The sequence below is a fragment of the Equus asinus genome, chromosome 27, assembly GCF_041296235.1.
Source record: "Equus asinus isolate D_3611 breed Donkey chromosome 27, EquAss-T2T_v2, whole genome shotgun sequence".
In the NCBI taxonomy this organism is placed as follows: domain Eukaryota; kingdom Metazoa; phylum Chordata; class Mammalia; order Perissodactyla; family Equidae; genus Equus; species Equus asinus.
In genome coordinates, this window is record NC_091816.1 from 12,447,227 (window position 1) to 12,462,625 (window position 15,399).

The 15,399-nt window shown below is 35.5% G+C and overlaps 1 protein-coding gene across 11 annotated transcripts in view; it reads right to left on the minus strand.

The window, feature by feature from the left end:
* The window catches only part of WRN (WRN RecQ like helicase), a 123,751-nt gene that overhangs the window by 23,838 nt on the left and 84,514 nt on the right, over positions 1-15,399 (minus strand). For 9 of the 11 annotated variants that reach the window (XR_006520832.2, XR_006520834.2, XM_070499637.1 and 6 more), the window contains 5 exons: positions 13,016-13,157; positions 5,725-5,895; positions 5,550-5,647; positions 4,440-4,515; positions 3,538-3,614 (listed from right to left, as the gene is read on the minus strand). Coding sequence is in view for 9 of the 11 variants with exons in the window: in XM_070499637.1 (XP_070355738.1) it covers positions 3,538-3,614; positions 4,440-4,515; positions 5,550-5,647; positions 5,725-5,895; positions 13,016-13,157 (564 nt within the window). In the remaining 2 variants the exon portion in view is untranslated. The remainder of the gene's footprint in view (positions 1-3,537; positions 3,615-4,439; positions 4,516-5,549; positions 5,648-5,724; positions 5,896-13,015; positions 13,158-15,399) is intronic. The other 2 variants (XM_070499634.1, XM_070499632.1) reach the window with 1 other exon arrangement.

The following is a 15,399-nucleotide window of genomic DNA, read 5'->3' on the forward strand; positions in this document are numbered from 1 at the left end:
ATAAAAATGAAATTGCATAAAATAGCCTATAAAAGATGACTAATTTAAATAAATTCCTGCTTTTTTTTAGGGAGAAAGGGGGGAGAACATGCTTGCTATTTAAGAAATGTTTATAAATTTCTCTGTTGCAAGAATTCAAAATCTGTAGTGTAAAGTAAGATTTTGTTTTCACCATTACCAAATCCGTTCACCAAAATAAATAGATTTGAACCAGGGGAAAGATAACTCCAGTTCAAAGAATTAGTAACACCAGGTTACTCAAGACAATTATACATTTGTTTTAAGTCGTATAATTAAATTAACCTTCATGTTAGTATTTACGGAAATCTTTATACTAATGTACAATTTACAAAATGGTATTTTAAATTATTTCACAGACAAATTTTGTTATCATATATACTGGCAAAATTCTGGGTAACACATCCCTGAATCAGAAATATATGTGGAAAACATTTAATAGAAAATGTTTTGCCTATGAATGCTATTAAAAGTGCACAAAAGAAAAGCTCAAAATAACTACGATGAATATCATCAAAGAGATAAGTGGAGGTAGTATATCCATGAAACAAGAAAAGATTGCCACATGTTACTAAAGAAACAAAAGAGAATGAGAAAGAGCTCTCAGAAACTAAAAATTTGAACACTAAAATTAAAATTTCACTAAATGGGAGGGGATATAAAGTCAAGGAACTCTCCAAGAGAGAAAACAAGCAAAAAGAGATTAAAAATAGGAGAAAATAAAAATTAGTAATAGGAACACTAAAAAACCAAGAAAAGAAAAAAAAAAGACAGAAAACAGGAGAAAAGAAAAATTATTACGGGAACACTAAAAACCAAGCACAGAAAACAAAAAGACAATTATTAACACCAGGTAAAATTAAGGTAGTGGTGGCCATGATAACACAGTTTGGCTTAGCAGCATATAATATTTGATATTAATAATGTAAAAGGAAATTATTACTATGACCAAACTTGAAATATAATTATGTTGAGGTGGAGGGATTGAAAGAGGGGAAATGAGGGGAGGTGATATGGGAGATAAGCCCTAATCTACCATGATAAGGCATAAACAGAAAATTTCTAAAACTGTTATGTCAAAAAACAGTAATCCAAACGTGTCACTTAGAAATATGAAGGCAAATATCAGAGAAACCAGCTGGAAGGTTTGAGGGTGACTGCTTCTACAGAACAGAACAAAGTGTATTTGGGAAGGGTGTGGACTGGTGTGCTTTGTTATAAGCCTTTAAGTACCAATTGACTTTTTAAACCACGTACACGTATTATTTTAATGAAAACTCAAATGAATTTTAAAATAAGTTATTGATATGTAAGCATCCTTCTCATTTCTGTACGCTAAGCTCATATATTAAAGTTAACTCCTGGAGCACTCCACAGGTATTTCAAACTCAGTATGTGTATCACTAAACTCCTAATTTTAACCTCATCCCCTGCATATCCAACCTCTCAAATTTGTCTTCCTCTTATGTTGCCTAATGAAGGGCATGACAGTATGCCCACCCGCAATCAACAACAGAAACCTAAGAGTCAGCTTCAAATCTTCCATTTCCCTTAACCCACCTATCTTTTTAACCACCAATTCCTAACAATTCTATCTCCTAAATATGTTACAAATCTATTTCTTTCCACGCCCACTGCAACTTCTCTTGTCTAAGCCACCATCATCTCTTGCAAATACTACCACAATAGCCTCCTTATTTATGTCTCTACAACTCTGATCCTCCTACAATCCATTCCCTCCATAGCAGAGTCATCAATCAAAGGTTGGCACCCTAGGGTGCATGGGCCAAATCCATCTGTTCTGGTAAGGACTGTAAGCCAAGACTGGCTTTTTACATTTTTTAACAGTTAAAAAAAAAAATCAAAAGAAGAACATTTTGTGACATGTGAAAATTATATGAAATTCAAATTTCAGTGTCCATAAATAAAGCTTTATTGGAACATAGCCACACTCATTCATTTATATACCATCTACGCTGTTTTGAGGCTATAAGGGCAAAGTTGAGTAGTTGAGACAAAGACCACATGGCCCTCAAAACCTAAAATATTTACTACCTGATCCTTTACAGAAAATGTTTGTCAACCTCTGTTCTCAATCATAAACTTGATCATGTCACTGTTCTGCTTAAAACCCTTCCTTAGCTCCTAACTGCCTTCATGATCAAGCCGAGTGTTTGAAAGGAACTTGATATTCTGGTCCCCATTTAATTCTCTCGTCTTAAATTTTACCACTTTTTTGCCTCCTTGTACCAGGTAATCTCCAGTCACACTACTGAGTTCCTCTATCATATCAGACATTCTCTTGCCTTCAGGTTTCAGTATGTGGTCCATTCCTCTGCTTAGAAAACTCCCCTCACTTCATCTGACTAGCTTCTACTTAAGCTTCAAGTGTCACTTCCGGGAAGCCTCCTAAAGCCTCTATGTGTTTCCAAAGTGTGATATCACTGGATGGTAATTTTATGTTCCCTTATTTCTATATCCCACTAGAGCATAAACTCTCGGAGGGCCAGTGACTATGTCTCTATTATTCTCTACTGAATCTCAACGCCTAGACTAGGACCTGGCACAAAGAGGACACCCAGTAAAAACAGAGAAAAGTTTAAATGAAGAAATGCTCCAGCATATTGAATGGATATATTGTTTTGTACACTCTTTAAACTCTTTGTTTACCTAAAACATAGTAATCAGACACCACATACCCGAACAAAAAGAAATTCTTTTGGGTGGGAGACATATTGTGATCAATGTTTTTGTTGGATCCAAAGTAGTATTGCCTATCTAAATAATAAAGCCATTAGAAAGTGAATAACAGTATTAGAGCACACTCATTTCGCTCATCTGATATGTATGTAAACACAGTCACTTGCTCTGTCTACAGGCCCCGACAAGTTTTTCAAATTCTCCGTCTTCAGACCTTCCGTAATTCTATACATTCGCCACACTTCATTAAGTCAGCAAGTCAAATATTAAGCTTAAAAGTACAATAGGTGCATTACCTTTATCCTTACCAACTCTACTATCCACCATTTTATGATGCCATAAAATCTTTTCTTAAAAAAAATGGGGTGGGAATATATATTTCATACAAAGATAATTAGTGTTTAGATGGTAGAGGTTGACAATTATAAACCTGAAACCTAGCTCTGCCATTAACCACATGCTCTTGAAGAAGTTAGTTAACTTCTTAACCTTTGGTATCTTCAACTGTAAAATGGGGATAAATAATAGTAGCTAACTCATATGTTGTTGTAAGAATTAAATGAGATATTACATATAAAATGCTTAGTATTTAGCATAGAGCCTGGCAAACAATAATACCCAAAAAGTGTTAACTATTAAATTAATGTTAATACTATCATTTTATAGGCCTGCTGTAATAATTACAACACTGGAGGCTTATGCTTTAACTTCTTCTGCCAGTGAAATAGCCCAACATCTGACAGACCTTTATCTTTAGGAAAGAAAGGAAAAAAGTGCTGATAAAGTATACATAGAAAAGAAAAATTTTGAACTTTGTACCTTTTTTTAGGAATGTTACTCCCAGAAGAAATTTTATCAAATGCTTTATAAGAATACATCTTCTCCAAGTTAGCCTGCTTTTAAACATACAAAGATCCGTTATAAGAAAATTAGAAGTTTCAAAAAACTTTTATATATGAAGAAAATAAAATACAAAATATCACGAAGACAATTTTTCCTCTGACTAACCAAGTCATCAAACAAATCACCTGAAAATAGGCTCTTGAATTATCAGCTTCTAGGGTTCTAAAGGCAGTTAGAAATGCAACACAACGTCCCATTGCCCCCAGATCTATAGAGAATATGTGATCAAAAGAATTCTTTGAGACACAGCAAGAGCCAAAGTTACAAAAATGATTCCATTACATTCTGCACACTTGAAGAAAGCAGAGAAAGTTCACTAGAAAATTTAATTCAGCATATTTGTCTAATACCCCAGTGTTCTAATTAGCTGAAGCCTGCCTATGGGTAAGTGTTTAATCTGTAATACTTACCTACGATCTCAAACCACAGCAAGGAAGTATGTGTGTATGTGCTTGTCCATGTATGTGTGTATAATTTTAACGAGAACATTTAGGAATCAGGAATACTTTTCCATACTCTACGTATCACAATATGTAAAAAAAAAAAAAAAAAAGCAAGCCAAATGAGCTATAAAATAGGCTTAAAAGAATCAAAATAAGTTACTTTCTCAAGTACTTCTAACTGTGCTATTAACTTCAGAAATCATATATCACATATTTTATTCTGTTCATGTCACATCTCCTTCCAAATTTTACGTTTTGTTATATATGGCATTTTCCTCTTTATTAGGAGGGAAATTAAAATATAAAATTCTAAAATAAGAATTGTATCAATAAAGAATGAAATAAATAAAAACCATCTCTCTAATAAAAACAAACCTTCTTCTCTGCAGTTAATTCAGTTGGTACTTGACTAGAGGAATGCTGTCCAGTGTCTGAAGATACAGTTTTAGAACTGAAAAATAACAAAATTAAATTATCTCAAATATTCAAATGTAATTAACACATGAATCATCCTATCTCCACTCTTAGAAAGGCAGATAAGATTACATTACTCTTTTAGAACTGATGATTCTTAAAATTGGGGTTTTTTTTTTTCCAGAAAAAGCTCTGGAAAGTTCAAATTTAAAAGAAAAACTGGGGGCCGGTCCAGTGGCGCAGCAGCTAAGTTCATACATTCTGCTTCGGCGGCCCAGGATTTGCCAGTTCGGATCCCAGGTGTGGACCTGCTCACCACTTGTCAAGTCATGCCTTGCCCGGCGACCCACATATAAAGTAGAGGAAGATGGGCACAGATGGTAGCTCAGGGCCAGTCTCCCTCAGCAAAAAGAGGAGGATTAGCAGTAGACGTTGGCTGCCAACCTTCCTCAAAAGAAAAAAAAGAAAGAAAAACTGATAATCTAATGTAATCTAATGCACAACCTAGCGATTACAGAAAACAATGCTCCATTATAAACTTAAAACTTGCTAAGAGACTAGATCTTAATTATGTGATATGATAGACGTGTTGGCTAACACTACTACAGCAACCATATTGCAATATACAAATGCATCAAAGCAACATGTACACTTCAAACTTACACAAACTTATACGTCAATTATATCTCGATTTAAAAAAAGAAAAAATTGATAAATGACTGATAACATGTAAAAGTACTAAAGAGTAGGCAACAAGTGTATTCCGCACCCACCTTCGGCACACAGAAGGAAACACGGTATATGGATCCTTCAACATTGATCTCAATGCTGCTCCTTGAATCAATGAGAAAGCAGCTTTCTAAATACTATACTCAACTACTTCCTACTAACCAAGAAAGTCTTCTCGATTTATCTTTCTCCCACTGACCCACACTCCTAAACTGACTAAAGGATGTATACAAAAACAAAATCTTTACTCATTTTACCTGTATGGCACCTGTAAATTGGTATAATTTGAATCACTTAAACAACAAAAAACCCAGAAGTTTAAAAAAAAACTGAAAAATGAACCTCGGTAGAAGAAACCTCCTTGGACGCAGCTCTTCATTAGCTTCAAGGATAAGCCTCTGAGGGGATCCTCTTTTGGCTTTATCAAGCCAATTTCTACCCTATCGAAGGCAAGAAGAATCTCTTAACGCATAGCAAGAAAAACTAAATCCAATACGTAGACTTCCACATCACTTACCTTTTTTGTAAGGGTGCAAATCTTTATAAACTTTTCTTTCCCAGGCACTTCGACCAAGAATCCCTCAGTTATGAGCTGACGGGAAAGAGCCCTCCACCACGCCCTTGTTTGGTCCTTGCCAGTGCCAAAGAAACTGTGACTGCGATATTTATCTGCGAGACGCTTGGAATTCTGAAATTAGGAATAAAATCATTATCTAAAAATGCTTATTTAATTAAACAGGTAAGTAAAACACAAAACCATCTACTGATTCTTTGGATTTAACACTAAATTTCAGCTTTAAAAACCTACAAAATTTTTATACCCATCCTGCTTGCTCTGATTACTTGACACAAATAAATATATAACCAAAATAGTGTTCCTTTTGTGTTTTAAATAATGACAGGAAATTCACATATAATTCACATGTATTTCCCAATGTAGAGTCTGGATATGTTTGGAATAGTTAACCTCCGCTATTTAGACCTTTTACTAACATACCCACATCATTGCTAGAAAACAGTGATCATAATCTACAGCTGGAGACTAGAAGCACGGGTGGTAAAAGGCAGTGTGACCTGAGAGCTAGAAATCAGGGAGTGCAGTGCAACGACCCGAGATTTCCACTGCATGGCTGTTTTCACTGTGCCTTGTTCATAAAGCACCGCAAAGTTTACTTCACCGTTTCTGATTAGCGGCTTCACTGAGATATAGCAGGAAAGCCAGGCGCATGCTAAACAGTTGATGCTTTTGAGGTATATTTTCCTAAGTGAAGAGAGGATTCATACGAGAGACTTCATAGCCATCGAGTTCTAGAAATGTTGGGGAAGCTAGTCTGCCACACGCGATTCTCTCATCCGCTAATAGAGACATCTCTCCCCACCTTCACTCTCTATAAAGTACTTTTCCATTCACTTGGTCCTCTTACTACTTCTTTCCTTCATCCTACGCACTTAAATACTACTTTCAAATGTATGTATGTAGTAGTATATGAACACAGGGCTTTATGGAAAATTGTTCCTGTCTAATGTATTTGTGGTGAACACTGTAGACTGTAATTCCAGGGTCATTCTAACCTTCATCCTCTGTGACTTCTTCTACCAGAGAATCTGGGAAGTTACAAACCCTATTTGTCAAACTTCCTTTCAGCTGGGTTCTGAATATGATTTAAGTCTCACTAGTCAGAAGCATTTTTTACATGACATCTATAAGAAGAAAGTGGTATTTTTGCAGATACACTTGACTGTGGAGGTGTTTTCTTTTCAGGAGAAAGTGTTAGCAAAGAATCTGGCATAAAACTCCTAGTTCCTAAGTATCAAGAGGCATCATCCACTTTGCTGAGAGAGATTAGAGAAGGCGCGGGGTGGTTCCCAGAGCAAGCAGAAGTAGAACTTCCTGATTGTTACAGCCCTTATTCAGTGCAGCTGGGGGTGGATGCTGTAGTGGCAGCTTCCCAAATGACAGACAGCTTCTTGATGACGGAAGAGGCCGCGGCTCCATGGTGGCCTACTTTGTAGTATCATCTCATCAACAATACTATAAGCTATTTAATACTCAGTAATAAATACCTTTCTGTTTCAATTAGCTAGAGTAATTATGAGCTTTTTAATATAACTGCTGTATTTTAGGCTATATTAATGTTTCAAAAACATTCATCTCTTGAATATGGCAAGCAGTTACTGTATTCTAAAAATTTCAATATAAAATGAAATCTAAAATATCAGAAACAGGCACAGCCTGTAATTTAACCTTTTTTATATTTCGTCTATACCCTAATGAAGGCTTAACAATCAACGCATATAAAAATCCAGAGATCAAAATCAAAAGAATATACAGGATGAGTTCCAGCAGACGTAACTCAGGCACTGTACGCTCTCTATCATGAACCTATTGGTTTTATTGAACTGATGAGAATGTTATGGTTACAAGTTTCTCTTTTGGGAATGTTAAAAATGTGAATACAAGTGAAATAGCCTAAATATGGCCGATCCCTCACACAAAGGAATCTAGGATGAAATTAGAATAAATTAGGATACATTGCCATCAGAGACACATCAGTGCCTAGATACTGGGCTTAAAACGAGGCTGCTGATAGGTTTAGTTAACAGAGTCTGTAACAATCTATTAAATCTTAAAAATAGAGTCCTTTTCACTAAAATAGCTAAGTAATGAGCTTTAGTATCATGATGATTATATTTACAAAAATTTTATTAGAACAAGACTTAGAGAAATAGAAACACCCAGATATAATGTGGTACCTTTTTCCTTGTTAACAAACCCAGCCTAGGCTATCAACTTTGGGTCGATTTGAGAAGAATGTTTAAAATCAAACATCATAGAATTTCAGAGCTGGAAGGAAAATTGGAGCTCCTTGATCTACTTAGCAACTTTTTATCATATTGCTAATAAATAACCAGAGACTCAAGATATTATGTGGTATGCTAAGGTCCTTGAGCTAGGACTAGAACACAGGCCTCAGACTACTAGTTCTAATTTTTTATTACTATACCATGCACACACACACACGTGCATGCAGGCACACACAGACGCCGATATACTTGCAGATATACACACATACACATATATATTGACTGCAGGCTCTCAAGTTAGATTACCTGGGTTCAAGTCACAGTTCTGGTACTTACTAGCTTTTTGACTCTGGACAAGTTATTTATCTGTGCTTCTATTTCCTCAGCTGCTATACAAGCATAATAATAGTTTCTATCTCTTGGTGATGGTGTAAAGACTGAGTAACCAGGGCAGAGCCTGGCTCAACAATATTAACTCTTTTTTGGGCTGGCCCAGTGGCACAGCAGTAAAGTTCGTGAGCTCTGCTTCAGAGGTCCGGGATTCACCAGTTTGCATCCCAGGCATTGACCTATGTATCGCTTATCAAGCCATGCTGTGGCAGGTGTCCCACATATAAAGTAGAGGAAGATGGGCACAGATGTTAGCTCAGGGCTAATCTTCCTCAGCAAAAAAAAAAAAAGAGAGAGAGAGAGAAGGATTGGCAGCAGATATCAGCTCAGGGCTAATCTTCCTCAAAAAAAATTTAACTTTCTTTTTTTTAGTTAACAGCTGACCCTTTAACTCAACCTGAATTTCTTAAGCTAAAAGCAAAACCATGACTTAGTATCTAGTCAGTTTTCCTTGGAACACTCGTAATGGCACTCTACATCAGCTAGGGGCTTACCTTTGTAGTAGGAGAGTCTATTACTTGTAAACTACTAATACCAAAGGTATTAAATTGCCTATCTAGTACTTACTAGCAATCTGAATATGAAAAATTATTCCTCTAGCCTTGCCTTTCATAAGCAGAAAAAACCCTGAAGTGAATGAACACATTTACTAGAATGATGCAATGAGATTTTTTCTAAGCAGCAGGGAGGAATTGTTCCTTGCCCTCAGGATCAAGCATCTTTGTGAATACTGTATACCATGTGAATAAATTTACATTGTCTTGTTTCCATGGCAATCACCATGCACAGAATGAAATATCTCTGTTCTTTGATATAGGGCACTTTTGTTTTAAAGGAATCACATTCCCTTTTCAACAAGAAATCCAAACTAACCAAGCAACATTTTTTAAAAAACAGAATACAATAAGGATTTTCAACAACAAATGTGTCACTCTGAGCAAGGCATCCTCCATTAACTGCTTAAGTGTTCCAGTTAACTGAATTTTCCAGGTTAACCCACTGATGGAGTACAAGTGACTAGGATGAGAAACCTAGAGAGGATACAGGAACGTGGGCATTGGTTTTAAGGAGGGCACAGTTTTACACACAATCTCTTACCAATCACGAATCTGCATTCTAGCATCTCTCTATCATGCAACCTAAAAATACGAATTTATGAATTTAAAACTGCATGTGAACAGCACAATAAATAGAAAAAGCACTAGAATAGTTGTCAGGAAAGCTTCCTGCTTATGCTGATTCTGGCACAAAGTGATTGGTAAGCTGAATTAGATGAGACTTATCATCACGGAAGGTGTTACGCAGGAGGAAATAAGTATAGTGTAGCATAGAAAGAGATAAGGGGCATATGAATAGATACAAAGTATTATTGAAGTTCTGAAGAGAGAGTGCTTGTTAATAGCTGGGGAATTAGAGAAGTCTTTGTGAAGTTATCACTAGAGCTTTCTAGTGTGGGAGATGTGGTCGATTTTGGCATTCAGAGATGGAATGAGAGAAGAAGGGTGGAGGGGAATGTGGCACTCCCAGTAGAAGGAATTCCCACAAAAAGCAATTATGATTTTTAAAGATAAGTTAATTCAGAGAAGTGGCAAGTTTGTTTGTTTCCTCTATCAGACAGTGCTGCAAAGATTGTGCTTTTATCAGAAAGTGACACTTTGGGTCGTGTACTCTAGCCAGTCAGCTCCCTTTACTCTAATACTCTAATACTAATACCATCAATTAGTAGGTTTCCATATTCCTTAATATGTCATTTTGGTGTCCCTTATTTTTCCAAGCTGACTTTTAAAGGAAAAGAATGAGATAATTTCCCTTGTTGAGTGTATCCCATAGAAGTAAGGACTCTTAGAGAAAAAAGACTATTTAACCCTTCCACCTTATTTTACAGCGGCTGACACTGAGTCCCAGCAAGTTAAATGACCCGCCCTATGTTCTTAAAGTACAAAATGAGCTATTTTCATTTTAGTTAGTTAGTTTAATTAAATTAGTTAAAATGTAAACAGCTTGTTTTGGGTTTTTTTTCTTTTGACTCTTTCCCAGTTCCTACAGGCCAAAGAAGCTCACAGCTACCACTTTCAGGGCTTAAGAAAGTCATTGCTTGGCACTGACCCCGAGGCCTAGTGGTTAAGTTCCGCATGCTCTGCTTCAGCAGCCCAGGTATGTGGCTTTGGATCCCATGTGCAGACCTACACCACTCATCAGCCATGCTGTGACAGCAACCCACATACAAAATAGAGGAAAACTGACATGGGATGTTAGCTCAGGGCTTATCTTCCTCAAGCTAAAAAAGCAGAAGACTGGCAACAGATGTTAGCTCACGGTGAATCTTCCTCAGCAAAAAAAAAGGGTCATTGCTGGAGCTGTTATTCCATGTGCAAAATAAAACCAAAAGATAAAGTAACAATAATTATCTCTGGGAATATATTTCAATCAGTTAAAACAGCTTATCCAGAAAATTAAATGGATAACCCTTTTCTCTTAGTTTGAAAATTATAAAGGGTGATTAAAACTTCCAATAGTTTTCCAATGGCTGCCTATAGTCAAAGCATCTTTTATCAAAAGTGTTATCTAATTCTGGAGCCATGACAAGGTTTAGCACTTTGATAATGTGATCAACAAAGAGGCTTCACTTAATCTCCTGGTTATGCAAATTAATGAACTGTGTTTCTGTTTTCTAATCTATAAAATTAAGATAATTGTGTACCTTATCAAGTATTCACACAAGGTGTTTAAAGATATTTATGTGGTGAGCTGTTTAGACAGCTAAAACAAAGCTTCTTAGGCAACATTTCTACTATTTAATTTCCAACTAAACTTGCGCTTTAAAAACAAAATTTTAAACTCCATTCACAAATACCTGGATGGGCTGCATAATCGTTTATACTACGTAGACAAATCTTGTGTAAGAAAGGTGAATCGTGTGCTGCTGAAATTATACTTGTCATATATATGTACAAATAAACTCCAAGAGTTCACAGTTTAAAACATTTATCATCTTTTAGATCAAAATGATCTACAAAGATATTAATTTTTCCTAAATTAGTTAAGGTGGACGATTTACTAAATTCCCAAAAGAACTGCAATTATAATTTTTAAAACAATATCCCAGTAGATACCAAGATCACTGCAAGGAAGGGAAAAAAAAACTTGCCTTATTTTCACTGTAGTTAATGTCTACAAATTTTCGTTAAGTGGTACTTTTTAAAAAGTTTTACACCTTTACCTAGCAAGGGTAGTATAAAATTTCACAAAGAATAAACTTCTTAATTTGAGGACTCCCAGAAGAGGCTGTCAGTATAAGTGGTATGACTTGGTTTTCAAATAATAGGTGAAATCTGATCCCTCTAGGAGCCCACTTACACTTATTTGTTGATACTGGATACTGCTGGATTACACTAAATTAAAATAAGAATAATTTTTATAAAGCATACATTCAACGAGATACACAGGTTTTGAAGACAACAGAGACAGAAGAAACTTTCATAGATCTCATTTATATTTAACCTATCCCTTGCAACTTAAATTATTTCTATAAAAAAATAGCAAAAATCATAGCAGCTAAAACCAAGTTCCTTAGGCAACATTATTATTAAATTTCTAATCAAACTTGTGATTTAAAAACAAAATTTTAAACTCCATTCAGAATCTAAAAATACCAGTACCTGAAAAGTTAGCATGTCTCCAACATATTTCATTAAAAATATTTCACAACTTTAATATGTCTCTTTCTAAACAAAAACTCAGAAAATAAATATGTACAAGAAGCATTCGAGTATTTAACAAATCAATGCTTACCTAAATTATTTAAAAAAATTCTACACATAAAGTGAGACTTTTAATCTCTACTTTTAAGTATATTTTTAACAAATATACAAGTATGCAAAGGATTCTATCTCCCACTTTTGATTTATTCAAGTAATATCAATATGCAATATTTAGTTTTGCTTTATAGACTTCTAAATCAGGAATAAAATCATATAAACAAAAGAACTACAGAAAAAGTTCTTTCACTGTTGACAGTCACGACTTATTCATATTGTACCTACAATTGTTAGCATAATGCTGGCACACTAATTACTCAAAAAAAATAGCTGAATTGACTATTTATTTGTTGATAAAGCAAAAAGAAAAAAAAGGTGGCCTGGAATTTTAAATACTTCTGAGAAGAAACAGAATAGAGGGAAAGAAAAAATATAACACCAAATATTGTTATTGAACTTAGACATTTATAAATAATCACTGAAATCAAAGTTTTGCTCAAAGAACTGACTACTTTCCAGGGCACCGAAACATATAATTTTGTTCTACTTGTCCCTTGACACATGAAAGTTAACTTTTCTTAATTATTCTAAGAAAGACCAGTCTAGGGATTCATCCAACTGAATGCAATAAACTAACAGAATGCTTCCAGGCTGAAATGCAAAGCTGAACATCAGCCTGAAATATGAAAACGGCGGTAGCTGTGATACGCACAGGTTTTGTCAAAAGTAATGAATGCAGTGCTTAACTAGGAACTTAATATGACTCCCAGTTTCTAAGAACTCATCTAAAGCCAAAGCCACAATCGTAATACAGCAAAACTCTCAAGTATGAAGGTTATTCACAGATATACTTACGGATCCTTGGAGAAATAAAATTGGAACCCCAATTCCAAACTTTTCTCCTAAGATGTTCACAGCAGATAACAGCTGGAGTGCTTGTGGACCAAAGTCCTGGGCTGCATCATCTGAGTCATCAATGAAAAAGCAATGATCCAATCTAAATAAAAATAATATGGAAGAAAGTTTAGCCAAGGCATGTACCTTTAAAAATGAAAAAGTCCGATGTGATAATTAGGCAAGTAAAAAAATATCTTAAATATACCAAGTGCTTCAGAAGCTACAAATAAAGTTCCTCACAGCCAAGAGCTGGTGAAGCATATAAAACATGAAAGATAAACTATAATATAGTATCACAGGTATGTTATATTGACGGTTCTCAACCCTGGTGCCCTTGAACCCAAATTTTATGGGAGGTACCTTGGACCATAAAAGAAGTTAAAGCAAGGAGAGTGCAGGATTACATCTCAAAGGGCTCCACTTACGTTACATAAATATCAAACTTCTGTGTTAGGTTTTGTTGGAAGAAAAAGTTTGTTGCAAAAATAAAAAGAGTTCTTAAATCTCCTATGCAATAAGTTGTTAAGCTCTAATGAGTGTAAAACATGATAGAAAGATCACAAACTTTTCCTTTAAGTCCATTTAGATGTTAAAATCCTAAGCCATCCTTCAGGTAGTTTTAAAATTACCATTAATAAAAGTGAGAATTTTTTAAAGCAAGGTAAGAACAAAAGGACTCCTTAGAGAAAATCAATCAGTACAGTTCAACTACCTAATTTGATTGCTTTCTTTATAATAAATGTCTTTGAAATAGTAATAAGATTATATTCCGTATTCCAGATATAATTACATGTTTGTGGAAAGAAGGACTATGTTTACGTTTATTCTCCTATTCTAACTTCTTTAGTATGATACTTAGCTCGTTAATTTTCTTAGCTACCAAATTCCCAGAAGATACCACCTATGCTGCATCTTACAAGTTTTAATGTATATTATTATAATTATCACTAAGTTCTAACAATGTTTTAATTTCAGGTTTTTTTCCTTTGATGAGTTATTTAAAAGTGCTGTTTTTAATTTCCAAATGAATGAGAATTTTTTGTTTATCCTCTTATTTACTTCTAACTCAATTGCATTCTGGTCAGAAAATGTGCCGTGTTTGATACCAATACACTGAAAACTTTAGAAACATGCTACAGTCTGGTACAGAGGTTCAAAAACTTTTTTATAAAGGGCTAGAGAGTAGACAGTTTGGACTTTGTGGGCTTATGGTCTCTGTGTCACAACTACTCGGCTCAATTTTGTAAAAACAGCCAGAGATAATACATAAACTAAAGGGCATGGCTGCATTCCAAGAAAAGTATTGAAAAAAACAGGCAGCAAGTGGCCGGGTCCACGGGCCATGGTTTGCCAACCCCTGTTCTAATACACAGCCAATTTTTGTAAATACTCCATGTATGTTTGAGAAGTGGTCTCTAAAATTCAATTAGCTGAAGGGGGCCGGCCCGGTGGTGCAGCGGTTAAGTTCGCACGTTTTGCTTCTCGGTGGCCCGGGGTTCGCCAGTTTGGATCCCGGATGCGGACATGGCACCGCTTGGCACGCCATGCTGTGGTAGGCGTCCCACATATAAAGTAGAGGAAGCTGGGCACAGATGTTAGCTAAGGGCCAGGCTTCCTCAGCAAAAGGAGGAGGACTGGCAGTAGTTAGCTCAGGGCCAATCTTCCCCCCCGCAAAAAAAAAGATTCAATTTGCTGCGTGTGCTATACAGGTACTGTCATAAGCTATGTAGGTCATGAAGTAAAAGTGTTTGAGACACAGTGCTCTAACCACCTCATACAAGGTTCTATATACTACGTGTCTGATAAATGAAATTTGTTACCATACTGACCAAATTTTCTACAGCTTACTAATTTTTTGACAGTTTAACCTACTGACAACTAAAAATTATACCAAACTCTTCTATTTTGATGACAGATTTGTTGATTTCTTCAAGTTGTTCTGTCAACTGTGCTTTATAGATTTGTTGGACATTTTTTTTAAGATGCACAGAGAATTCTGTCCTCTTGGAAAAGGAACCATTTATCACTGCATAAAGTACATCTCCATCCCTAATAACACTTCCTTTGTATAACAGGAATACAGCTACCACACCTAGGTATATGGTTAGCTCAACTAGGTATATCATTTGTTTCTATTTTTTTAATTAATATAAAGTTAAATTGATTGTATGTCTGTGCGTGTGTTTGTGTGTGTATAAAGTTCTACAAATTCAAACACATCCACAGATTCATAAGCACAGATTCATCTAATGACCACCATAATCAGCTTCCACCACCACAATCAGGACACACAAGAAATCCATCACTGCAAAATACTCCCTGGTGCTATTCCTCTATAATCA